Source organism: Sapajus apella, unplaced genomic scaffold, assembly GCF_009761245.1.
Source record: "Sapajus apella isolate SASKATOON/1434 unplaced genomic scaffold, GSC_monkey_1.0 scaffold97, whole genome shotgun sequence".
In the NCBI taxonomy this organism is placed as follows: domain Eukaryota; kingdom Metazoa; phylum Chordata; class Mammalia; order Primates; family Cebidae; genus Sapajus; species Sapajus apella.
Genome location: NW_022437037.1, coordinates 4,644,718 through 4,671,388, shown reverse-complemented (window position 1 = coordinate 4,671,388; position 26,671 = coordinate 4,644,718). Strand labels below are relative to the sequence as shown.

At 43.4% G+C, this 26,671-nt stretch overlaps 1 protein-coding gene across 25 annotated transcripts in view; it reads left to right on the top strand.

Annotated features, from left to right (window-relative positions):
• FNBP1 (formin binding protein 1) overlaps positions 1 to 26,671 on the top strand; it is a 169,180-nt gene that overhangs the window by 127,209 nt on the left and 15,300 nt on the right. For 4 of the 25 annotated variants that reach the window (XM_032257570.1, XM_032257571.1, XM_032257568.1 and 1 more), the window contains exons 7-13: positions 1,978 to 2,106; positions 4,260 to 4,406; positions 6,621 to 6,818; positions 7,765 to 7,947; positions 12,652 to 12,735; positions 16,058 to 16,072; positions 22,450 to 22,559. In XM_032257570.1, the coding sequence (XP_032113461.1) occupies positions 1,978 to 2,106; positions 4,260 to 4,406; positions 6,621 to 6,818; positions 7,765 to 7,947; positions 12,652 to 12,735; positions 16,058 to 16,072; positions 22,450 to 22,559 (866 nt within the window). The remainder of the gene's footprint in view (positions 1 to 1,977; positions 2,107 to 4,259; positions 4,407 to 6,620; positions 6,819 to 7,764; positions 7,948 to 12,651; positions 12,736 to 16,057; positions 16,073 to 22,449; positions 22,560 to 26,671) is intronic. The other 21 variants (XM_032257577.1, XM_032257575.1, XM_032257574.1 and 18 more) reach the window with 11 other exon arrangements.

Below are 26,671 nucleotides of genomic sequence, written 5' to 3'. Positions count from 1 at the left end.
TCCTTCCTTCTTGTCTTTCCTTTTGTCTTTTTCTTATCTTTTGATTTTCTTTCTTTCATGATTACATCTTAATTTTCTCATTTTTTTTTTTGTTTGTTTCTTTGTGTGGTGTTTTGTTTTGTTTCATTTTGGTTTTTGAAACAGAGTCTTGCTCTGTTGCCCAGGCTGGAGGGTAGTGGTAGTGGTCTCAGCTCACTGTAGCCTCAGCCTCCCAGGCTCAAGCAGTCCTCCTGTTTCAGCCTCCTAAGTAGCCGGGACTACAGGTGCACATCACCATGCCCGGCTAATTTTTGTAATTTTTGTAGAGAGAGGAGTCTCACCATGTTGCCCAGGCTGGTCTCAATTTCCTGGGCTCAAGCAAATCTGCCCACCCACGCCTCCCATAGCGCTGGGATTACAGGCATGATCTACCACACTCAGCCAGGTCTTAATTTTCTATAACATTGGTTCAGTAAAAGAAAACAAAAACAAGCAAACAAATAATTGCCCTGGTTATGCTGGAAGACAGCCCATTTCCTGTTGTGTTTTTGGCTCAATGCGGTGAGTTTGCCAGGTCACTGAAAGACCAAAAACCGTATCTTCATCTGTTTTTTGCCTTGTGTGGACCTCAAATTGTGTAAGAGATTCACGGGATTGTATTTATGAAGATAGTGCCACAGTGCCATATGAATCTAAGGTGTGTTAACGGCGTAAGCTCTGGTACTTCCGGATGACTTTGGAGTTTGTAGACATTCCTGTTTGAGCTTTAAAGTCAATTCTGCAACTAGTCAACAGTTGTTGTCCTTTTTTAGGTATGGGATTAATCACAATATGAATTAGAAGAGAAAAACAAAGTAGTAAAACATAAAATAGGACCCCTCAAAAAACATAAAAAAGCATAAAGAAGGAGCCATACCTACTGCCTCTTTAACGTATAGACTAAAAATGAGCATGGTACAGAGCTTCAGAAAGGTCTACTTCGGTCAGTGGTTTATGTGCCATTTTCCTGAATCCCATTGAGAACTGGGTTTAAAAATTTATGGATTTCCCAGCCGGGCCCCATGGTTCACAGTGATAATCCCAGCATTTGGGAGGCTGACACGGGTGGATTGCCTGAGTCAAGGAGTTCAAGACCAGCCTGGGCAATGTGGTGAGACCTCATCTCTGCAAAAATTAGTCGAGCATGGTGGCACATGCCTGTAGTCCCGGGTACTCAGGAGACTGAGGTAAAAGGATCGCTTGAACCCAGAGGTTGAGGCTGCAGTGAGCCGGGATCGTGCCACTGTACTCCAGCCTGGGTGACAGAGCAAGACCCTGTCTCGAAAAAAAAAAAAAATTTATGGATTTCTCATTCCCTCAAAACAAACAAACAAACAAAAAGTGGCCAGGCACGGTGGCTCATGCCTGCAATCCCAGCACCTTTGGAAGGCCGAGGCGGGCGGATCATGAGGTCAAGAGATCGAGACCATCCTGAGCAACATGGTGAAACCCCATCTCTACTAAAAAACACAAAAATTAGCTGGGCGTGGTGGCGTGTGCCTGTAGTCCCAGCTACTCGGTAGGCTGAGAATTGCTTGAACCCAGGAGGCAGAGATTGCAGTGAGCCGAGATTGCGCCACTGCACTCCAGCCTGGCGCCTGGCGACAAAATGAGACTCTGTCTCAAAAAAAAAAAAATATGTATATGAGCAAAGGTTCCCACAAGGGTCCTCCAGGTAACATAAATATAGGAATTGGCCCAAGTGGAGACCATATAGAATGTCGTGTCAAACTAGAAGGTGCGCACCACGTGAAGACAATAGGGAATGGTGGAGTTCTGTACAAACTAGGATGCACGTTGCTTACCTAAAGTAAATTCAATTTCAGAACATTAAAAAATAGCACCTACTAAATACATTTGAGGTAAATCTGGCCCCTGGGCATCCCAGTGTGCAGTTCTAGGCTTTTATTGATTGCGGCCAGGCTTTTATTTATGATGTATTCATGTTTTTGCCCTAAGGCCCGACAACAAGCTCAAATACGTCACCAAATGGCAGAGGACAGCAAAGCAGATTACTCATCCATTCTCCAGAAATTCAATCATGAGCAGCATGAATATTACCATACTCACATCCCCAACATCTTCCAGGTAAGTCCTGAACACCTCTCAGATTTTGTGTTTTATGCTTTGATTTCCTTAGAAAGACGATGCTCTGAATCATGGTTGCTGGGTTTGTATTCTGAGTCTTTATATAATTCCAAATTTCCACTAAGTCTTTTTCTTTTCTCTTTTTTGTGAGACAGAGTCTTGCTCTTGCTGTCACCCAGGCTGGAGTGCAGCTGGAGTGCAATGGCATGATCTTGGCTCACTGCAACCTCTGCCTCCTGGGTTCAAGTGACTCCTTTGCCTCAATCTCCCAAGTAGCTGGGACTACAGGTGCACACCACCACACCTGGCTAATTTTTATATTTTTAGAAGAGATGGGGTTTTGCCATGTTTAGCCAAGCTGGTCTCGAAGTCCTGACCTGAGATGATCCACCTGGCTTGGCCTCCCAAAATGCTGGGATTACAGACCTGAGCCACCAAACCTGGCCTTTTTTTTTTTTTTTTTTTGAGACAGTCTCACTCTGTTGCCCAGGCTGGAATACAGTACACAATCATGACCCACTGCAGCTTTGAACTCCTGGGATCAAGGGATCCTCCAACTTCACCCTCCTAAGTAGCTGGGACTACAGACATGCACCACTAGGCCCTGCTAATTTTTAAAATTTTTGTAGAGATAGGTTCTTGCTGTTGCCCAGGATGGCCTCAAATTCCTGGACTCAAGCAATTCTCTGGCCTCAGCCTTCCAAAGTGCTAGGATTACAGGCATGATAAATCATTTTTTAAAGCATCTAGATCAAACCTTGACTAGCAATATGAATGAAATATAATAATCTCAAGATTAATCAATAAACTTTGCAAACTTCCATGGTTTGCACCTGCAGCCAATTATTTGTCAGTCTTAAACTATGATTCTCTGATTAATGCTGTCTTTGCTACAGGATGATTGTGGTTATAAAAATGCCAGTTTAGGCTTGGCATGGTGGCTCACGCCTGTACTCCCAGCTCTTTGGGAGGTTAAGGTAGGCGGGTCACGAGGTCAGGAGTTCCATCCCAGCCTGACCAACATGATGAAACCCTGCCTCTACTAAAAATACATAAATTAGCTGGGCGTGGTGGCACGTACCTGTAATCCCAGCTACTCAGGAAGCTAAGGCAGGAGAATCACTTGAACCCAGGAGGCAGAGGTTGTAGTGAGCCAAGATTGAGCCACTGTACTCCAGCCTGGGCAATAGAACAAGACAGTGTATCCAAAAAAAAAAAAAAAAAAAAAAAAAAAGCCAGCTTAACTGGAGAAGTCAAAGCAGCATTCATAGAGTTGTTGGATTTGAACAAAAGACAGCTCTTTCTTTTGGATTTTTTTCTTTTGCCCATATTAGGTTGTCAAAAATGGTACGAGAAAAGATAGGCATACCTTCTTCCATTTTACAGATCTTTTGCAACTTTGAGTCCAACTGTAGAAAAGAATAATAAATATTTGCTTCTTAGTGTCTATACGCACAGCAAACAAGCACTTCCAAAATGACAGTTGGAAGGCACACCCACTTGTGCTGGATTGAGACGGTTAACTACATACTGTGCTTTTGGTAAAAGGTAAAGTTAGTAGATTAAAGATGGAGAAAATGTTTGAAGTGGACTTCAAATGGTGTTAATAATAAAGCTATTGGCCAGGATGGGTGGCTCATGCCTGTAATCCCAGCACTTTGGAGGCCTAGGTGGGTGGATCACCTGAGGTAAGGAGTTCGAGACCAGCCTGGCCAAGATGGTGAAACCCCATTAAAAATGCAAAAAATTAGCCAGGTGTGGTGGCAGGTGCCTGTAATCCCAGCTTCTTGGAAGGCTGAGGCAGGAGAATCGCTGGTACCTGGGAGGCGGTGGTGGCAGTGAGCTGAGATCACACCATTGCACCCCAACCTGGGCAAAAGAGCAAAACTCTATCTCAAACAAACAACTATTTGAGTTTGGCATTCTTATTAACATTAGAATGGAATTGTACAAAGCGTATATTTAGGCAGCCTAACAGTTTATAAAGTCAGTGTACAACTGGCTCATATGGAGGCACTGTATACTTATGGCCACGCTAACTCTAACCCGTTTTTCCTCATAGAGAACTCGTTAGAGGTAACAATGCTACCAAAAAACAACTTCATTTAATAATCATGGACCAGGCTGACTTTATACAAAATCTCATTTTGCAGAAAATACAAGAGATGGAGGAAAGGAGGATTGTGAGGATTGGAGACTCCATGAAGACGTACGCAGAGGTTGATCGGCAGGTGATACCCATCATTGGGAAGTGCTTGGATGGAATAGTAAAAGCAGCCGAGTCCATCGATCAGAAAAATGTAAGTATTGCCATTTGAGCCTCACTGATAACTATTTGCAGTTCCATTTTTTCTCCCTGTCCCCTTTCTGTATGACCTCGTTGAATCATCTCACGGTGGGTAGTTGCTTTCAGTGGTCATACATGCCCTGTGTCTTGGATTTAACTTTATAATTCCTTTTTTGGAAAACACGTTTAAGTGGTAAATTGTCCAAGAGATGACAGAATTGAGTTTCTGTTTTCTGGAAAAGTGTTTGCTGGAAAAAGGGAAAGACTTTGTTTCCTGTAAGTCAGATTCTTCTTCTTCTTCTTCTCCTTCTCTTCTCCTTCTCCTTCTCCTTCTCCTCCTCCTCCTCCTCCTCCTCTTTCTTCTTTCTTCTTTCTTCTTTCTTTTCTTCTTTCTTCTTCCTCTTCTTCTTCTTCTTCTTCTTCTTCTTCTTCTTCTTCTTCTTCTTCTTTCTTCTTCTTCTTTTTTTTTTTCTTTTTTCTTTTTTCTTTTGAAACGGAGTCTTGTTCTTGTTGCCCAGGCTGGAGCACAGTGACGCGATGTCAGCTCACTGCAACCTCTGCCTCCCGGGTTCAAGTGATTCTCCTGCTTCAGCCTCTCGAGTAGCTGGGACTACAGGAACGTGCCACCACGCCCAGCTAATTTCTGTATTTTTAGTAGAGACGGGGTTTCACCATGTTGGCCAGGCTGGTCTCCAACTCCTGACCTCAGTTGATCTGCCTGCCTCAGGATCCCAATGTGTTGGGAATATAGGCCTGAACCACTGTGCCCAGCCAAAACAGGGCCTCTTCAGGTACTTTTGACATTATCTTAGACTAGATCATTTTTCTTCTTGTGGGCATTACAGGATGTTTAGCAGCATCTCTGGCCTCTACCCAGGAGATGCCAGTAGCACTTCCCAAGTTCTGACAGTCAAAAATGTCTCCATATATTGCAGCATGTCCCCTGAGAGGGCAAAACCTTCTTTGGTTGAGAATACTGCTTGGGGACCAATGAATTCCTAGAGACCTATTTCTCTCAAAAAATATAAACTATAACACCAGCATAGGCTTTTACTTTTAATTTGAAAAACCAAATATTTAACATAAAAGTTATGCAGCTGACCCAGTGTGGTGGCTCATACTTGTAATCTCAGCACTTTGAGAGGCCAAGGTGGGTGGATCGCTTGATGCCGGAAGTTCTAGACCAGCCTGGCCAACATGGCGAAACCCCATCTCTACTAAAAATACAAAAATTAGCTGGACATGGTGGTACATGCCTGTAGTCCCAGCTACTCGGGAGGCTGAGGCACGAGAATTGCTGGAACTCAGGAGGCAGGGGTTGCAGCAAGCCAAGATCATGCCACTGTACTCCAGCCTGGGTGACAGAGCGAGACTCTGTCTCCCAAAAAAAAAAAAAAAAAAAAAATCAGAAAACGACAGTTCTGTGTTCTAAAAGCTCAAATGGACATTATTGATAGCTTCTGAAGAGAATGAAGAAAGCTGACCAGGTGTGGTGGCTCACGCCTGTAATCCCAGCACTTTGGGAAATCTAGGTGGGTGGATCACCTGAGATAGAAAGTTCAAGACCAGCCTGGCTAACATGGTGAAACACCATCTCTACTAAAAACACAAAAATTAGACTGGGCATAGTGGCTCACACCTGTAATCCCAGCACTTTGGGAGGCCAAGGTGGGTGGATCACAAGGTCAGGAGTTTAAGACCAGCCTGACCAATATGATAAAACCCCATCTCTACTAAAAATACAAAAATTAGCTGGGCATGGTGGTGCACACCTATAGTCCTAGCTACTTGGGAGGCTGAGGCAGGAGAATCACTTGAGCCCAGGAGGCAGAGGTTGCAGTGAGCCAAGATCACGCCATTGCACTCCAGCCTGGGCGACAGAGTAAGACTCTGTCTCAAAAAAACAAAACAAAACAAAACAAAAACAAAAATTAGGCGTGATAGTGTGCATCTGTAGTCCCAGCTACTCAGGAGGCTGAGGCAGGAGAATCGCTTGAACCCGGGAAGTGTAGCTTGCAGTCAGCTAAGATGGCACCACTGCACTCCAGCCTGGGCAACAGAGCGAGACTCCATCTGAAAAAAAGCAAAAAAGGTTACTAGGAAAAAAGTTATTATCAATCAATGTTATTTCCTTAGGTTTCATCTGTATGAGGTCATCATAATTCATTGTTTAAAAAGTATTTGCGTGCTTCTGAATGTATTTATATGCTTGCGGGTATAATTTCAGGATTCACAGCTGGTAATAGAAGCTTATAAATCAGGATTTGAGCCTCCTGGAGACATTGAGTTTGAGGATTACACTCAGCCAATGAAGCGTACCGTGTCCGATAACAGCCTTTCAAATTCCAGAGGAGAAGGCAAACCAGACCTCAAATTTGGTGGCAAATCCAAAGGAAAGTTGTGGCCGTTCATCAAAAAGAATAAGGTACTGATGGTTGGATGCGGTGTGAAATGAGTTTTATAAGGCGTGGAGATTTTGACTTGACCTTTGAGTCTCGAAAACTAAGATCTTAGACCTGTAGTTTCAGAATGCAAAAGAAAAAAGCTAGTGTGCTGCTTGTATCTGGAGGCAGCATTTCTTTTTGGTGGTGGTATTTTTGCCATGGCCCTGTGTCTTACTTCAGAAGCATTCTCCTCCTCCCGTGACACCCACACTAACAGATTACTGACCTCTCCACCATTTCCCATCATACCTTTCACTCCTTCGTCTCCTGGACTGCTGGTGACCTTGGCTGGGAGAGGATGTGGTGCGAAATTCCCGTAACACTTTATCGGCACATCTAATTGAAACTGTTACCATGTTAATAACTTGGTTTCGAATTCATGTTAACATGCGTGTCCATGAACATTTTTCATTTTCTTTGCATAGTGTGAGACATAGGTGCATGACAGCATTAACCTGGGGTTGTAGAATGTGATCAAGGCAGCATTACTGCTTTAACTTTAGAATGACTTAATATTTATTAATTTAAACAGACTGTCTACTGTTTTCACAACCTTAGCATTGAAGGTCTGCCATTTTTTCCCATCAGGCTATGTTAGCTTAGGTGATATGGAAATATTTACCTTCTGGCTTAAGCTGGTTTGGAATAGCTAACTAGAGCTGTAGTTTGCATGGGAAAGTCTGCACGAGCTCCTTGTCAGATATTTCTTGCTCCTCTTCTGTCGCGTTACTTACTAAACCTCCCAACTCTCATCATCTTCATTTAACCACCTCCTACATGTTTTCTTTTGGACCATGGCCTAAAATTTAATTGTTTGTGTTTTACTTGCGTTGGATTTCAAATATGATTTGATGCTTATTTTTGTTTTGTGTCTTATCTTCTTGTTTCTGATTTTTACTCTGTCACGGCTCCATCTCTTACATGTAGCTTATGTCCCTTTTAACATCCCCCCATCAGCCTCCCCCTCCCCCTCCTGCCTCTGCCTCACCCTCTGCTGTTCCCAACGGCCCCCAGTCTCCCAAGCAGCAAAAGGAACCCCTCTCCCACCGCTTCAACGAGTTCATGACCTCCAAACCCAAAATCCACTGCTTCAGGAGCCTAAAGCGTGGGGTAAGTTCTGCTCCGGAATCCTGTCTCTCTGGCGTGCTTTTGTTGCATGTTCGGTTCTGCATAACTAATTTTGTTTGTGAATGAATTCATTGTGTTTTCCCATAACGTATAAAAAAGTTAAAAAACCATTATAGCTGGAGAGAAAAAGCCAGAAAGAGGAGGGAAGAAAGAAGGAAGCAGGGTGCATAGAAGAAAGGAGAACGGCTGGGCGCGGTGGCTCAAGCCTGTAATCCCAGCACTTTGGGAGGCAGAGGCGGGTGGATCACGAGGTCAAGAGATCGAGACCATCCTGGTCAACATGGTGAAACCCTGTCTCTACTAAAAATACAAAAAATTAGCTGGGCATGGTGGCGTGTGCCTGTAATCCCAGCTACTCAGGAGGCTGAGGCAGGAGAATTGCCTGAACCCAGGAGGCGGAGGTTGCGGTGGGCCGGGATCGCGCCATTGCACCCCAGCCCGGGGAAAAAAAGGGAAAACCCCTTCCCAAAAAAAAAAAAAAAAAAAAAAAAGAAGAAAGGAGAAAGCCAGGTGTCCCAGAACTCTTCCTGTTTGTTTCTGTTACATTTGGAAGGACTTGACCCCTCTTCCTCTTTAAAGCATCCAAGTCATTAATCTTTTACCTTAATTTTAACCAAAAAAGGAAACGTAAGATTTCATTTCTAAATCAAGCGACCTGAGCCTGGGCATGACGGCTCATACCTGTAATCCTAGCAGTTTGAGATGCCAAGACAGGAGGATCACTTGAGCTCAGGAGTTCAAGGCCAGCTTGGACAACATAGTGAAACCCCGTCTCTTAAAATATGTATGTGAAAATAAATAGGACAAGCACAGTGTCTCATGCCTGTAATCCTGGCCCTTTGGGAGGCTGAGGTGGGAGGATCACTTGAGCTCAGGAGTTCAAGACCAGCCGGGACAACATAGTCAGATCCCATCTCTAAATAAATAAATAAATGAATAAACAAACAAACCAGCAACCTATGAGATAAGGAATTGGAAGTGACTGTGTAAGTCAAAAAATACTGCCTTAATAATTACTGAAGCCATGTGAGTGTAATGAAGATACTTACCTGAGCTATGCCTCAGGGTTCAAAGGAGAAGAGTCATAAGTCACAGCGGTTTCATTCGCAATTTTATTGAGATTATAAGGAGTTCATAAAATATCCATTGATTGGAAGAGCCCTAATGCAGGATTTCTCTTTAAAGGATGAAGTCATAAAAGCAGTTGACACTTACTGAGCGCTTATTGTGTGCAAAGCTCTGTTCTGTGTGCCCATTTACATTTTTCCAACCACACTGTGAAGCCTAGATAGTACTCACATTTCCTTATTTTACCGCTAAGGAAATTGAGGCATACAAAGGTGAAGTGAGGAAGATGCAGAGCTGGGATTAGATCCGGGGAGTCTGTAAACAGAGTCTGCGATTCCGTGACGTCCAGCTTCAGGGAGCAACTACTATGTTGACTCATAAGTGGATGTTATTAAGATTCAAGTTCGCCATCCTAATTAAGATTGATGTGCTTAAGTCACAGAGTTAATGGAATTGAGATAGCCATCTAATGTACATACCGGCTTGGTTTATAGAGAAAGATTGGCGTAAAGTAATATGTTGATTCCCACATCATTCTAAATGGTTAGTCTAGTCTAAGCCTTCCCAAAATATCTTTTATGATGAGTATAATGAGTAAACAGATATTTAGACCAGGCACAATGGCCCATGCCTGTAATCCCTGCAGCATTCACATATCTTTTTTACCTTAAAAAAAAAAAAAATCCCATCCTGTGGGAGCTGCGATACAGCTGTAGCAGAATGCTTTCTGGTGCAAACATAAGTTTTACTTTTCCCTTCTCCTGGGCTCTCCAGTCAACTGACAATTGGGTTACTTCTTTCCAAATAATGCCTGGTAGTGCCCCAAAGCCAGAGTTGGATGCCAGCCTTTCTTGAGTGTCAGCTGACACATTGGCATGGGAAAAGATTGTAAACTACAACTAATTAACTGGAGGGGAGAGATGTCCTTCTTGGACTTGGAATCAATAGCTGGTTACCAGTAAAAGAATAACAGTAGTCATTGTTAACCCGACAATCATATTTCTACAAAAACTACTCTGTGTAAAAAAGAGGCCTGGAGCAGTGGCTCATGCCTGTAGTCCCAGCACTTTGGGAGGCCAGGGTGGGTGGATTGCTTGAGCTCAGGAGTTCGAGACCAGCCTGAGCAACATGGCTCGACCCTGTCCCCCCATTAAAAATACAAAAAAATAGCCAGGCGTGGTGGTATGTGCCTATAGTCCTAGCTACTTGGGAGGCTGAGATGGGAGGATTGCTGGAACCCAGGAGGAAGAGGTTGCAGTAAGCCGAGATCACACCACTGCACTCCAGCCTGGGCAACAGAGTGAGACCCTTTCTCAAAAAACAAAAAATGTAAATATATAATCGATAACAAGGTTATTAGTTGTTTTAAATGGAGGAAGAAATATTTCCTTATATGCAGAGTTGCTTTAATATGAGAATCTCAGATTTATAGTTGGTAGAATTATCTTGCTTTAATGCTATCTAGCATATCAGGTTAAGAATTAGAAATGTAATTTCTGAAAGATACGAAGAAAGACATTGATGGAAGGCAGAGTACAGCTTCAAAGGTGATGATGGGGCTGGGCGCAGTGGCTCACACCTGTAATCCCAGAACTTTGGGAGGCCAAGGCAGGAGGATCATGAGGTCAGGAGGTCGAGACCAGTCTGGCCAACGTGGTGATATCTTGTCTCTACCGAAAATATAAAAATAAGCCAGGCATGGTGGCAGGCACCTGTAATCCCAGCTATTTGAGAGGCTAAGGCGGGCGAATTGCTGGAAACCAGAAGGCAGAGGTCGCAGTGAGCTGAGATCGCACCACTGCACTCCAGTCTGGGCGACAGAGTGAGAGCTCATCTCAAAAAAAAAAGTAGGATTAAGCTGAGCTGTATAATTAGGACTTGAAGAATCTGCAGCTTCTTGGCTCAATGATGCTGGCGTTTAGAACACTCATTATTAATCCAAGAATTTCCATGACGAGGTGTTTTTGCTAGACTGAAAGTTTTGTATGAACTGTCAGTTAACCCATCTCTGCCGTTTTACCAAGCATTCATGTGTTATATTTATATATTATCTCTGTATTTTTTGAACTCTCATGATGAATATTCATGGTTGTTTGCCATTTGTTTATGTGTCAATTCTAGTTTTCACTTAACATTACACAGTCTGAAATGTGCAATTGGCCGAAAATGGTTTGTGAATCTGTGGTTCATGGCATTTGCTAAATGTTTAGAAAAAAACCAAAGAATTCAGTCATCGATAAATATAAGAAAAGGATGGTTAGAAAAAAAAAATGTAACACTTGATGAAATGAGAAACTGGTTCTTTTGATGATTTAAAGGAAAATCTCTGTTTTACCATAATCAGCAATATGAATTGTATTTCTTACTCCTCAAATCTGTGCTCAGCAAATCTTTGTTAAAAAATACTTCCCGCTGGGCACAATGGTCATGTCTGTAATCCCAGCACATTGGGAGGCCGAGGCAGGCAGATCACCTGAGGTCAGGAGTTCGAGACCAGCCTGACCAACATGTAGAAACCCCGTCTCTACTAAAAATATAAAATTAGCCAGGCGTGGTGGTGCATGCCTATAACCCCAGCTACTGGGGAGGCTGAAGCAGGAGAATCGCTTGAACCTGGGAGGCGGAGGTTGCTGTGAGCCAAGATTGTACCATTGTACTCCAGCCTGGGCGACAAGAGCAAAACTCGGTCTCAAAAAAAAATTTTATTTTTTTCCCAAATGGTGAGTTTATTTTCCAGAGGTTAAATCTACTAGAAGCCATCGTAAAGAAGTAGAGAAATATTTTTGCTTCTTTCACTTTTGGTCAGTCTGTTCTTAGGGTCAGAATTAATGTTCCTTCCTCTAGGAAGCTGCAGTGCAAAAAAAGAGGAAGCACACGCTCAAAAAAAAAAATCCGAAGTTTGGAGAAGTAGATTTCATTTTTAAGCAATCTCAACATGGAACGTGCCTAGCGTGGTTGACAGGTTCTGTGACCAAAGTGATACAGCCCCTCCTACCTTCCCATTCATTCTGCTTTTTAAGTCAACACTATTACACCAACAATAATTTAATTAGAAAAAGTTACTGAGAGAATAAGAAATCTGTGATTTTATTATGTCTTTTAATTTCTCATGTTTTGCAGCTTTCAGATTCAGATGTCAATAATTTGTTTCTGTCATCGGAGTATATAAATCCCATGGAGACATATCTCAGCATAACTGATTTTGTTTCTAAATAATTAAACAGGATAAAATGTGATTTGTTGTAAGCTGTTGATATGTATAAGGAAATTTTGTTTCACCGAATATCTTTAAAGATGCCACCAGAGCATTAACCATTATTTCATTTTTACGTAAGTTGAAGAAAAATGAAACGAGATAGTATGTTCTCAGTTTGCCATCTACGAAGGGTAATTTTATTGCTTAAACTAAGATTTCATTTTCTGGCCTGTGCAAGAGACTTCTATATCTAAAATATAGACATACATTTTTCATATTTTAGAGTTAATTGTATGGAAAAATACCATCAATGTTGACCAAAAGATTTTGAAAATCCTTACCAATTGTTTGTCATATGCTAAAGTCTTATGGTTACTTTAATTTTATTTATTTTATCTTGTTCTCTTGCTGGTTATTGGCAGACTCAGTCTTTCTGTTTTCACAAAGAACTCATGAAGAGGACAATAGGGAAACCCACGTATGCCTTTGAGGCTAGGGACTATGTTGTAAGTTCACCTGTGACGGCCAGGTCATACAGTCACGGCACAGCCACTAACCCCATTCACAGCACCAAGACTGGGGACCCTGAGGCACTCTCTTATGCTTCCACACTATGAAATGAAATTCTTAATTGAGAGGGAAAAAAAAAAAGGCTAATTGTATAAATTCATCCATAGGCAACTTTATCTGAAAAAATTGCATGAATAAAGGAAGCAAACTTTCTAATAACAGTGGTGAGCTGAGCTTGGTTTTTTTTTGTTTGTTTGTTTCTCTTTTTTCTTTTTTTTTTTTTTTTTTGAGATGGAGTTTCGCTCTTGTTGCCCAGGCTGGAGTGCAATGGCGTGATCTCGGCTCACCGCAACCTCCGCCTCCTGGGTTCAAGCGATTCTCCTGCCTCAGCCTCCCGAAGAGCTGGGACTACAGGCATGCACCACCACACCCGGCTAATTTTTTTGCATTTTTAGTAGAGACGGGGTTTCACCATGTTGACCAGGATGGTCTCCATCTCTTGACCTCGTGATCCACCCACCTCGGCCTCCCAAAGTGCTGGGATTACAGGCGTGAGCCGCCGCGCCCGGCCTAATTTTTTATATTTTTATTAGAGATGGGGGTTTCTCCATGTTGGTCAGGCTGGTCTTGAACTCCTGACCTCAGGTGAACCGCCCGCCCCGGCCTCCCAAAGTGCTGGGGTTACAGGCGTGAGTCACCACACCCGGCCTGTTTTTCCCTTTTCATTCTAGTTCTGGGACTGTGACTGCCATCTGAGATGTCATTGGTATGACTTCACAGCAGAATTTCACGCATAAAACACAGCTGCAATGTGTGGTCACAGGAGAGTGATGCTCTTACAGACGGCAGTGTAGCTCAGTCCCACATCCGTGTTTGTAACAAACGGATCCCTAGGGAGTTATGCCCTAAAGCTTGGAGAACAAACAAACAGATCGATGACACGTGAGCGATTTCCTAGCACAGTAAAATGAGTATTCTTCTCTCTATGTATCTATACATTTATTTCACTGTCCCCTTTCTTTGTACTTGAGGTTAGTACTGTGACTGTCCAATAACACATGGACTTGCCAGCTCTGTGTTCCCCATGTGTTATTGACGCTTGTGGCTCCCACGGCTCTTTAACTGTCGCCTGAAACTGACAGCTTTTTAATTCTTCAGGTGTCTAGCAATGCACTTAATGGAATCCTCAAAATTATTATTTTAGCCAATGATGTTGCTTTCTAATTTTAAGAGAAATTCTAATTGGCTGGCTTACAGCTTAAGACTGAAAACCAATATATAATGATTAAAAAGAAATTCCGTGTACTGTGATGGCACTTCTTATATTAATAGATTATCCGTCACAAATAAAATCAAATTTGTCTGAGAATCTGGTATTTCCTATTCGATGGGGATTTATGTTCAATCCTGATGACTTGTTTTTACTATGAAGTGTTATAATCTTCCTATACAGTGTTTTGAGGTGAGAACTCTGTTTGTGGAATGCTTAAGAAAGAATATATAACTTTGAGTAATGAAAGTAGCCAAGTAGAGAGCAAATAGTGTACCTAGTTGAAATGTTAGTTCTTTGAATTAGCAATGTTTAGACAATAATGTGTAAGAAAATATCTGTATGTGATAGTGTGCTTTGTAGGAAAGATACTTGGAGTCTTCTGCTCTGCACCGTAAGTCTTGTCTGTACGTATGAGGAATTCCAGTTGTGATAAGTAGATCTGTGCTCAAGTTCACAGGCAGGCTGAAATAGCTGTAGACAGCCCACGTCAGACAGTCAGGAATGTGACTGTATAATGTACCATTTGCCCCCGACAAAGGCTTGCCTTTCTGTTTCTTTCCTTTAAAATCTCATGTTCCTATACAGGGATAATTTCTTTAAAAGGTTATTTTTTCTTTACAAAGAAGTGTCAACTTTGAATCAATCTTAAATTAATAATTAGTTTTTTAGGCTGTGTGTGGTGGTTCACACCTGTCATCCCAGCGCTTTGGGAGGTTGGGGTGGGTGGGTCATTTGAGCTCAGGTGTTTGATATCAGCCTGGGCAACATGGTGAAACCCCCATCTCTACCAAAAAATACAAAACTTTGCCAAGTATGGTGGCACACACCTGTAGTCCCAGCTATACTCAGGAGGCTGAGATGTAAGGATCACTTGAGCCCTAGAGGTTGAGGCTTCAGTGAGCTGACATTGTGCCACCGTACAAGCTGCCCTGTCTCCAAATACAAAACCAAAAATCAGTAAATTGATAAGTAAGTAAATACTTTAAAAAGAGCAGTCACAGTGGATAATTCTCCAAATACCCGACCCCTATGGATGGGGCTCAGAGTTTCATAGAAATCCTCAGCAGACACTGTCCACTGAGCAAGGGCAGCACACGTGCTCCGGTGGGAGGGAACGTTGTCCTCTTGCGCGGCTGCGAGACACATTTCGGGTCCCGCAGGTAGTTTCTTGGAGCACCTGCTCGTCCGTCCTTTGTTACCAGTTCACCAATTTCAGACTTTGCCTTCATGTCAATTTATTTATTTATTTATTTTTGAGAGAGAGTTTTGCCCTTGTTGCCCGGGCTAGATTGCAATGGCATGATCTTGACTCACTGTAGCCTCTGCCTCCTAGATTTAAGCGATTCTCCTTCCTCAGCCTCCCAAGTAGCTGGGATTACAGGCGCCCGCCACCACGCCCGGCTAATTTTTTTTTTTTTTTTTTTTTTAATTTTTAGTCGAGACGGACGGGGCTCCACCACATTGGCCAGGCTGGTCTCGAACTCCTGGCTTCAAGTAATCCGCCCACCCTTGACCTCCCAAAGCGCTGGGATTACAGGGTTGAGCCACCGCACCTGGCCAATGTTTATATTTATTACAGTTCCTTAACATAAAAATATTACTTGCCTATCATGGAAGTAATTGGTGTTCAGACTTTTTTAAGTCTGTGTAAAACTTTCCATGGAAAATTTGGAGAACAAAAGGTTGTGTGATTATATTTTTTCTTTGATAGTCATTATGTGTCACCGACCACAAGCTTACTTTAGTTTACATCTAGACTGAGGGACCAACACGAACCTGTAACAGAAACCCTCCTTTTCTATCTGATCTTTGCTCTGCCAATGTGGAGCCTCAGAAAAGTTCATTAGGGAGCAGCCCTTCTTGTGAACTTTTGCACAGATCTGCTACAAGTCATTTTTATAAATCAGCGGGTGGACGTGTGTGGTATTTTAATATGGTGGAACTGACCAAGTTCCTCTTCTTCTGATGCGTTGTTGTTTTTTTTTCTCCTTCTCTCTCTCTTTCTCTCTCTCTCTTTCCCATACCTCTCCAATTTTTACATGAAGCTTTCTCTCAAGCTGGTAAGCACAATTATTCCATGCATGTCCTGAGTCTAATCAGGTTTTCGGCGTGTGTTTTGTGAATGCTATGCCATGCACAACATATCTTCAAAGTTAACTTGGTTTGTGTTTCTCTTATGTGTGCTTCTGTTGGTGTTTCCTTATTAGACTTCTTGGATACAAAGTTCCAGAATCTAATAGAGGTGATCTTAATCTTTTCAAGTTGCTAAGAAAATTAACACTTAACTCATGACTTGGTGTTCTTTATTATTGGGGCCTTAAGAGGACAAATGTGAATAAAGTGTCTATATGAATATGAACGTAAAGGCCAGGCGTGGTGGCTCATGCCCGTAATCCTAGCACTTTAGGAGGCCGAGGTGGGTGGATTGCCTGAGCTCAGGAGTTCGAGACCAGCCTGGGCAACATGGTGAAACCCCGTGTCTATGAAAGTACAAACAATTAGCCAGGCGTGGTGGCGTGTGCCTGTAATCCCAGCTATTCAGGAGGCTGAGGCAAGAGAATTGCTTGAACCTGGGAGGCAGAGGTTGCAGTGAGCCAAGATCGTGCCACTGCACTCCAGCCTGAGTGACAGAGTGAGACACTCCATCTCCAAAAAAAAACAACGTAAATATTAAATCTGGCGGTGTCTGTTGCATCATTTTGAATAAAAGTAAATTTAATAGTTGAAGAATGTTCTTATTTGAGAACCACAGAAGTAGATGAAAAATTCTGGGAGCCTGAAAGAGCCGTGTAGGAATGATCCCAGCCGGCAGCTCCTACCCAGGTTTGAGGCCACTCGTGGGAATGGAAAACTCTGGAATCTTTCTGGCGTGACGTAGATATGTTGGTGCCTTGTGCATAGCTGATTCAAGAGGCCACAGGAGAATTTCATGGATAGTGAAAAGAGCCTCCTAAGCCTTTTTAGGATTATTTACTCAGTGTTTTGTGTCGTTTGTACTTAACTGTATATGCCTAGTAAACAAACTAATCATTACATTTATTAAAAGTAACTTAACTAACATAACCTATAACTGTGCTTCAAATATCTATAATAGTTTCATAGTCTTCTCAAATTCCACAGCTAAGAATATCCTAAAATAACGGGACAGTGATCAACTGTGACAGTTCAACTGGGAGTAAGATCAGCAGTATAAGCACGCTATTGATAACCTAGGATAGTATTTTATGGTGATTTAAAAATATGTAATATTTACGTGTGTATGTATACATATGTATGTATATACATAATTTTTTCAGCATGACTTAGTATTTGGTGATGGACCCAAACCTAAAGAAAAATCGTATTTTATTAAGTTAAACATTTCTTAGACTGTGAAGTAAAATCCTGAGAAGTCTTTAAGGTCTCTACATGAGGGAAGGAGATCTAGATACCAAATGAATTACAGGTTCTTGAGCAGTATGAACTTGGGAGGAATTGGATCTATTCACTAGGAGGCCTTCTCAGCTGCCAGGGTTTCCTTCTTACCCTTTATTCATTGTTTTTCTGGGTGCTAGCAGCAAAAGGTAATATTTTTAGGCAGTCTTTCTGTTTGAAAAACAAATTATTTTACCAAGTTGGTATTGAACGGTTGTTTTCTACCATTACCTTGAAGCCAGCAAAGAATTGCGGTGCTGGCTGGGCACGGTGGCTCCTGCCTGTAATCCCAGTGCTTTGGAAGGCTGAGGCAGGAGGACGGCTTGAGCCCAGAGTTCAAGGATGCAGTGAGCTATGACTGCACCACTGCACTCCAGCCTGGGTGACACAGCGAGACTGTGTCTCAAACAAAAAAATGAAAAAAGGTGTGGGACCAGGTGCGTGGCTCACACCCGTAATCTCTGCACTTTGGGAGGCTGAGGCGGGCAGATCATATGAGCCCAGGAGTTCTAGACTAGCCTGGGCAACATGGTGAAACCTGACTCTACAGAAAAATACTAAAATTATCCGGGCACGGTAATATGTGCCTGTAGTCCCAGCTACGCAGGAGGCTGAGGCAGGAGGATTGATTGAGCCCAGGAGGTCAAGGCTGCTCCAGCCTTGGGTGATAGAATGAAACGCTGTCTCAAAAAAAACTGTAAAACAACACAAAACAAAAAATCTAAAAGAATAATATTACATGGGGCTTGGGCTGTTTGGGGGTTGGGGGGAAGCTGTTGACAAGCAAGGGTTTGATTTTTTTTTTTTTCCTTTTGGGTGACAGTCCCTCTTTGTCCCCCAGGCTGGAGTGCAATGATGCGATCTTGGCTTACTGTAATCTCCGCCTCCTGGGTTGAAGCGATTCTCCTGCCTCAGTCTCCTGAGTAGCTGAGATTACAGGCATGCGCCACCATGCCCGGCTAATTTTGTATATTTAGTATAGACGGGGTTTCACCATGTTGGTCAGGATGTCTTGAACTCCTGACCTCAGGTGATTCACCCGCCTCGGCCTCCCAAAGTGCTGGGATTACAGGCGTGAGCCACTGCGCCAATCTGGCCTCCAGACCTTCTGATGGACTGGCTTCAAATTGGGGTTCCCGCGACCCCCTCTTTGGGTTCAATTAATTTGCTGCAGCAGCTCACAAAACTCAGGGATACACAATTTCTGATTTATTACAAAGGATATTACAAAACATACAGATGAAGAGATGCTTAGGGTGAGATATGGGGGAGGGGGCACAGAGCTTCCATCCCCTCCCTGCGCAGACCCTCTCTAGGAACCTCCATGTGTTCAGCTATCCAGAAACTCCCCCAAACCCTGTCCTTTTGGGCCTTTTATGAGACTTCGTCAGATAAGCATGATTGACACATGGACAGCCATGCTGGAATGAGATTGGACAGAAAGGGCCTGATGGGCCAGGCGCGGTGGCTCAAGCCTGTAATCCCAGCACTTTGGGAGGCCGAGGCGGGTGGATCACAAGGTCAAGAGATCGAGACCATCCTGATCAACATGGTGAAACCCCGTCTCTACTAAAAATACAAAAAATTAGCTGGGCATGGTGGTGCATACCTGTGATCCCAGCTACTCAGGAGGCTGAGGCAGGAGAATTGCCTGAACCCAGGAGGCGAAGGTTGCGGTGAGCCGAGATCGCGCCATTGCACTCCAGCCTGGGTAACAAGAGTGAAACTCTGTCTCAAAAAAAAAAAAAAAAAAAAAAAAAAAAAAAAAAAAAAAGAAAGGGCCTGATGGAATCCTAGCCGACCGGGTGGGGACACCCAGCAGGGCCCGTCTGTCCAGATTCTTCTTGGCCTCCCTGTGCAACATTCCTTCCTTCAGGGTATGGGGCAGGATCCTCTTGAATGAGAGTCATATAGTCACAATCAGAATGCTACCTTTAGCGGGTAAGAGAAGGGCATGGGGAGATGAGAGAGATTCTGTTTTCTGAGGCCAAAAGTGCTCTGATGTTTTAACAAAAGACTGTAGCAAGAGGCCAGGCGCAGTGGCTCACACCTGTAATTCCAGCACTTTGGGAGGCCAAGGTGGTGGATCACCTGAGGTCAGGAGTTCAAGACCAGCCTGGCCAACATTGTGAAACCCCGTCTCTACTAAATATACAAAAATTAGCCAGGTATGGTGGCAGGCACCTGTAATCCCAGCTACTGGGGAGGCTGAGGCAGGAGAATCTCTTGAACCCGGGAAGCGGAGGTTGCAATGAGCTGAGATCACGCCACTGCACTCCAGTCTGGGCAACAAGAGTGAAACTCTGTCTCAAAAAAAGAAACAAACAAAACCACACCGTATGGGAGTTATGAGCCAGGAACCGTGAGTGAAAACTCGTGTGTGTGTGTGTGTGTGTGTGTGTGTGTGTGTGTGTGTGTGATATGCTGTCACAATGCTGATCTGCCTTAAGTAAATTTAGCATGAGCACAAAGTCTTTTGAGCTCAATGATTGAATTAAACAAATTGAAAAGCCAATAATCTAGTTTTCAATTTTCAAATAAATATTGTAGTGCCATAGTATATGGAAAAGACAAGTCTTCATTTTTATATTAAAGGTTAGTTTTGCTTCATCTTAGATTTAGAGTCAAATTCAACTTCTTTGGTTTGGTATTAGGAATAGTGACTTCCATTCTGGTTTCACTCACCTCTTATCTCCAACACAGACACAGACACAGACACACACACACACGCGTGCGCGCACATACAGGCACACGTTAGAGTCAGTTAGTGTGTCTGACGGGTGTGTTTGAGAACAGTAGCTGAAAGTTCTTTTCGTGGCCTTTGTGGTCAACTATTTGCTGAATCACACGCTTCCCAGCACATCCCCCTGGCAATTTATCATAATCAGCCTAGGAGCTCAGTCACGAGCTGCCATGTAAGCTGCTTGGCAAATGCAACTTGCTTCTGGAATTACATTAACTGGGTCCCTTCTTTCTGCCCTGCCCCAAGTCAGTCTTGTCCTTCTTTTAAAAGAATTGAGGGTTTAAAGTAAAATCTCTTTTCTAAATGCCCTGGCTTATCCCTGGTTATTTGAAGAAATTCTCTCTCTCTCTCTCTCTTTCTCTCTCTCCTTTTTGAGAGAGTCTTGCACTGTCTCCTGCACTGGAGTGTGGTGGTCCCATCTTGGCTCACTGCAACCTCCGCCTCCTGATTCAAGCAATTCTCCTACCTAGCTGGGATTACAGGCACCCGCCACCATGCCCCGCTAATTTTTTGTATTTTTTTTGAGACGGAGTTTCGCTCTTGTTACCCAGGCTGGAGTGCAATGGCACGATCTCGGCTCACCTCAACATCCGCCTCCTGGGTTCAAGCAATTCTCCTGCCTCAGCCTCCTGAGTAGCTGGGACTACAGGCATGCGCCACCATGCCCAGCTAATGTTTGTATTTTTGGTAGAGACGGGGTTTCACCATGTTGACCAGGATGGTCTCGATCTCTTGACCTATTGATTCACCCGCCTCAGCCTCCCAAAGTGCTGGGATTACAGACGTGAGCCACCATGCCCAGCTGGAAATTTCTCTCTTTATGAACACAGCCTCACTTAAGTAAAAGCACTTGACGCCACAATGTAGCCATCACTTTCTAACAAGTAAGCATATGGGAAAGCTTGAAGCCATTGACACTTTCTCCTGCAAGCACAGGCACGGAGTCAACAGAGCAGTTGCTGTTGAAAAGAGAATCAAGATACCAAAATACAGTTCTTCTAACACATTAAAAACTGCAGAGATCAGCTTCGTATACTGTGGAGAATTTATTTTGAGGCCAGGGAGGGCATTCTCTCTGAATTCTCAGATGCTTCCGAAAGGTGCCTAAAAGAAGTCACTAGGCTGGGCGCGGGGGCTCATGCCTGTAATCCCGACACTTTGGGAGGTTGAGTTGAGTGGATCGATCACCTCCAAGAGTTTGAGACCATGGAAAATTAGCCGGGCGTGGTGGCGCACACCTGTAGTCCCAGCTGCTCAGGAGGCTGAGGCAGGAGAATCGCTTGAACCTGGGTGGCGGAGGTTGCAATGAGCTGAGATCGCGCCACTGCATTCCAGCCTGGGCAACAGAGTGAGACTCCATCTCAAGGAAAAAAAAAAAAAAAAAGTAACTAGACTTTTAGAGGCAGCAGAGTGAAGTGTGCATGGGGTTGGGGGGGAGAGAGAGTTTTTTTTTTTTTTTTTGAGACAGAGTTTTGCTCTTGTTGCCCAGGCTGGAGGAGTGCAGTGGCTCGATCTCTGCTCACTGCAACCTCCGCCTTCTGGGTTCAAGCGATTCCCTTGCCTCAGCCTCCTGAGTAGCTGGGACTACAGGCATATGTCACCATGCTTGGCTAATTTTTTGTATTTTAATAGAGATGGGGTTTCAACATGTTGGTCAGGATCTCCTGACCTCGTGATCCACCCGCCTCGGCCTCCCAAAGTGCTGGGATTACAGGCCTGAGTCACCGAGCCCGGCCTGAGATTTTTTTTAATGTTCTTTTTCACCCACATTCTCTGAGGAATGTGATGTCCCATCTGTTGCTTTACAGGGTTGGAGACTTTTGGCCTCAGCCTGTGTGAAAGGCGGCAGCTAGACGTGCAGTGGTGGACGGGGTTTATATTAAGGAAATATAATTTTCATTAACACTTCAGTGTTGCTACTGACATCGATGGTAATACTTGGTAGGAAAAGGAAGAAGACTCTGTCTCAAAATGTGTTTTCATGGATTCTCCCTGGAGTCAGAAGTATCTCTTCTTCTCTCTTTTCCTGTAGAGTGGCTCACTGCTTTTCCTGGGGCGTTCTGGCCAGCATCCATGGAACTGGGAATGGTTTTGGGGACTTTTGCAGTTTGCATGCATTGACTTTTGCCTCTCAGCTGGGTGTAGTGGGAAAGAGCTTAATGTATTTTATGAAGCCACATGCAGACGTCGGCACCGCCCGTGGCTGCAGGCTTTGCTTATGGCCTTCTTTCAAGGAGTACCTGGGGCTTTCTGGCTTCTTATTTATATTTGTGTCTGCAGGGTGCGACACCAGAGGATTTCAGCAACCTCCCACCTGAACAAAGGAGGAAAAAGCTGCAGCAGAAAGTCGATGAGTTAAATAAAGAAATTCAAAAGGAGATGGATCAAAGGTATAGTGCATCCTTATGACTTATTAAGAAATTCAAATTCAAATTTGAGCCAGACACAGTGGCTCAAACCTGTAATTTGGTAGGCTGAGGTGGGTGGATCACCTTAGGTCAGGAGTTCGAGACCAGTCTAGTCAATGTGACAAAACCTCATCTCTACTTAAAATATAAAAACTAGCCGTGTGGTGATACATGCCTTTAATCCCAGTTACTCGGGAGGCTGAGGCAGGAGAATCACTTGAACCTGGGACACAGAGGTTGCAGTGAGCCGAGATCGCGCCAGAGCACTCCAGCCTGCACGGCAGGCGAGACTCTGTCTCAAAAAAATAAAAATAAAAAATAATTAAATTTTAAATTTAAAAATAAAATTCAAGTTCAAGGTGGGCGTGGTGGCTCACGCCTGTAATCCCACCACTTTGGGAGGCTGAGGCCGGAGGATCGCTTGAGCCTGGGAGTTCAAGACCAGCCCAGGCAACATAGCAAAACCCCTAAAAAAAGAAAAAGACTAGCCAGGCATGATGGTGTGCACCTGTAGTCCCAGCTATTTGGGAGACTGAAGTGGGAGGATCACCTGAGCCCAGGAGGCCCTGGCTGCCATGAGCCATGAGCCATGATCATCTCACTGCATTCCAGCCTGGGCAGCAGAATGAGACCCTGTCTAAAAAAAAAAAAAGAAGAGAGAGACCAGCCTGGGCAACATAGTGAGACCCTATCTCTACAAAAATAAACAAAAGTAGCTGGGCGTGATGGGGTGTACCTGGGAGGCTGAGGTGGGAAGGATTGCTTTAGCCTGGGAGGTGGAGGCTGCAGTGGGCTATTTGCTTAAGAATCAAAACCCTCATTCCCTATGACTCATGGGAAAAAAGGAAAAGAATCAAAACCCATTTGCCATAAAGCAGAGATATGCCACGAGGAGGAGGGCTTCTGTGAAGGGAAGGTGCATTCATCAAAACAGCTGTAGGAAAAGCAAATCAAACAACACACACACACACACACACACACACACACACCCTCACTACTAGGATCAAGAGCTACGGATCTATCTCAAGAAGAATGCCACTGCATTCCAGCCTGGGCAATGGAGCAAGACCTTGTCTCCAAGATAAAAGCACAAAGTAGGATGAAAGATATTAAATAGCAAGCACTCCAGATACCCTGGGGTCAGATCTGGCTCTGCACTTAACTACTGCTGATATGGCAATGTGCATAACACGCTTCAAACAGTGCTTGCCACATAAGTGCCTGGGAAACAAAATGAATCAATATGGCCAGGCACTGTGGCTCACACCTGGAATCCCAGCTCTTAGGGAGGCAGAGGCAGGAGAACAGCTTGAGCCCAGGAGTTTGAGAGCTTCCTGGGTAATATAGCAAGACCCTGTTCTCCACAAAAAGGAAAAAAACAAAAAGACCAAAAAAGAAAAAAAAAAAAAGAATCAGTATGTTAAAGGTAAACAAACTATGTGTTTCAATTAAAAGATAGAGATTCTCAGACTGGACCAAAAAAAAAAAACCCAACACATAAAGCAATGTATGGGATCTACAAGACACATCTAACTCACAAGATCTAGAAATCTGAAAGTAAAAAAAAGGGAAGAGAAGCTATACCATGCAGGTGCCAATCAAAATGAATGAAACTGGTGTGACAAGGCTGGATTTTGGGCTGAAGAAAAAGAAGAAGAAAAAAAAAATACGTGCTTGAGTCGGGCGTGGTGGCTCATGCCTGTAATCCAAGCACTTTGGAGGTCAAGGCGAGCGGATCACCTGAGGTCGGGAGTTCAAGACCAGCCTGACCAACATGGTGAAACCCCATCATAAAAAAAAAATTAAAATAAAAAACGTGCTCAAAGTTATTATAGAAGACTTAACTAATACAGTTAGTAACATTGACCTGATACATAAACATCTAACAATTGTAGGGCATACTCTGTATTAGTCTGTTGTCATGTTGCTAATAAAGACAGCCAAGACTTTCATGGTCTCCTAATTCCACATGGCTGGGGAGGCCTCACAATCGTGGCAGAAGGTAAAGGAGGAACAAAGGCACATCTTACATGGTGGCAGGCAAGAGAGCATGTGCAGGGAAACTGCCCTTTATAAAACCATCAGATCTCATAAGACTTACTCACTATCACGGGAACAGCACAGGAAAAACCTGCCCCTATAATTCAGTTACCTCCCACTGGGTCCCTCCCATGACACATGGGGATTATGGGAGCTACAATTCAACATGAGGTTTGGGTGGGGACACAGCCAAACCATATCAATATTCTTTTCAAGCCTACGTAAGAACATTTTCAAAAGTTGAGTATATCTTGGTTTCATAAAGCAAATCTCAACAAACATCAAAGGATATGTATCATTCAAAGGATATATATCATTCAGAGTGATATATATCACTCTGCAATTAAGCTGGATACCAATAAGAAATAGTAAGAAATTAAGAAATATGCCTTTAAATAAGCCACAAACCAAACAAGAAATAATAGTAGATATTAGAAAGTATATGAAATAGAACTGAACTTTAACATACATTCTATATATAGTTTGTAGGATGTCATTAAAGCCATCCTTATAAAGAGATTTATTGCTCCGAATGCATATTAAAAGCAGACAGGTAAAAATAAGTGAGCCTTAGCTCACTTAGATCCTCACTTAGGATCTCTCTCAAGAAGTCAGAAAAAGAACAGCAAATTAAGCCCAAAGGAAGTAGAAGAGGCTGGGCATGGTGGCTCCTGACTATAATCCCAGCACTTTGGGAGGCTGAGAAGGATGGATCACCTGAGGTCGAGGGTTCAAGACCAGCCTGGCCAACATGGCGAAACCCTGTCTCTACTAAAAATACAAAAACTAGCTGGGCACAATGGCAGGTGCCTGGAGTCCCAGCTACTCGAGAGGCTGAGGCAGGAGAATCGCTTGAGCCCAAGAAGCAGAGGTTGCAGTGAGCCAAGATCACGCCACTGCACTTCAGCCTGGGCGACAGAGTGAGACCCTGTGTCAAAAATAATAAAAAAATAAATAAAATACTAAAATAAAATATATAATTCAACAGATCTAAAAGTTGGTTCCTTAAAAAGATAAATAAAGTAGATAAACTTGTGGAGAGATTGGTCAGGAACGACTGAGAGGATAGTAAAATAAAAGATGATAGATATAGACAACTCTGTGGAGGAATACTGCTGAGAAATAGCGAGGTAGCTGGAGGTGTGGGCCATAAAGTCAAGAGAGGGGTTTCAGAAAGGAGACCAGGTGCGGTGGCTCACGCCTGTAATCCCAGCACTTTGGGAGGCTGAGATGGGCTGATCACCTGAGGTCAGGAGTTCGAGACCAGCCTGACCAACGTGGAGAAACCCCGTCTCTACGAAAAATACAAAATTAGCTAGGCATGGTGGCACATGCCTGTAATCCCAGCTACTCGGGAGGCTGAGGCAGGAGAATCACTTGAACTCAGGAAGCGGAGGCCGCAGTGAGCCAAGATCATACCACTGCACCCCACCGGGGGCAGCAAGAGTGACACTCCACCTCAAAAAAAAAAAAAAAATAAAGGACATCATAAGGGTAGACACCATTTCACTTGGTTTGTAATGTTTATTATTTGTTAAATATATTTGTTAAATAAATGTTTATGTAAACATTTTTAAGGACATTTAACATTTACAACTGTATTTAAAAATTATTTATAAACATTATTTTTAAATGTTTATTTAAATATTTACTTATTTGACAAATACTTACTGCGCATCTATTATGTGCCGAGGATGGTCCTGACACTTGGGATACATCAGGTGAACCACGGAACTTGAGATCATGGAGCTTCCTCCAAGAGCTTCCATTCTAACAGCAGGAGACAGACAGTGAACAATAAGCCTAATAATAATGAATGATGCATGCTGTGGGAAAGAAGGCAGGCAGGAAATGAGGAAGACAGGAAGGAAGAGAGGAAAGAAACTAGATAAAGCGGCTGGGAGTCCAAGTGGGTCTCAGGCTCAAAGGCGGAGGGTGGTGAGGACTTGTGGAAGCTCTCTTGCTATTTGTGTGCTTTGTTAAACTATTTCCCATGACTCAGAATGTATCTTTAGGTTCGTCTGTTGGCTTCGGATTGTATCGTATGACCTGGT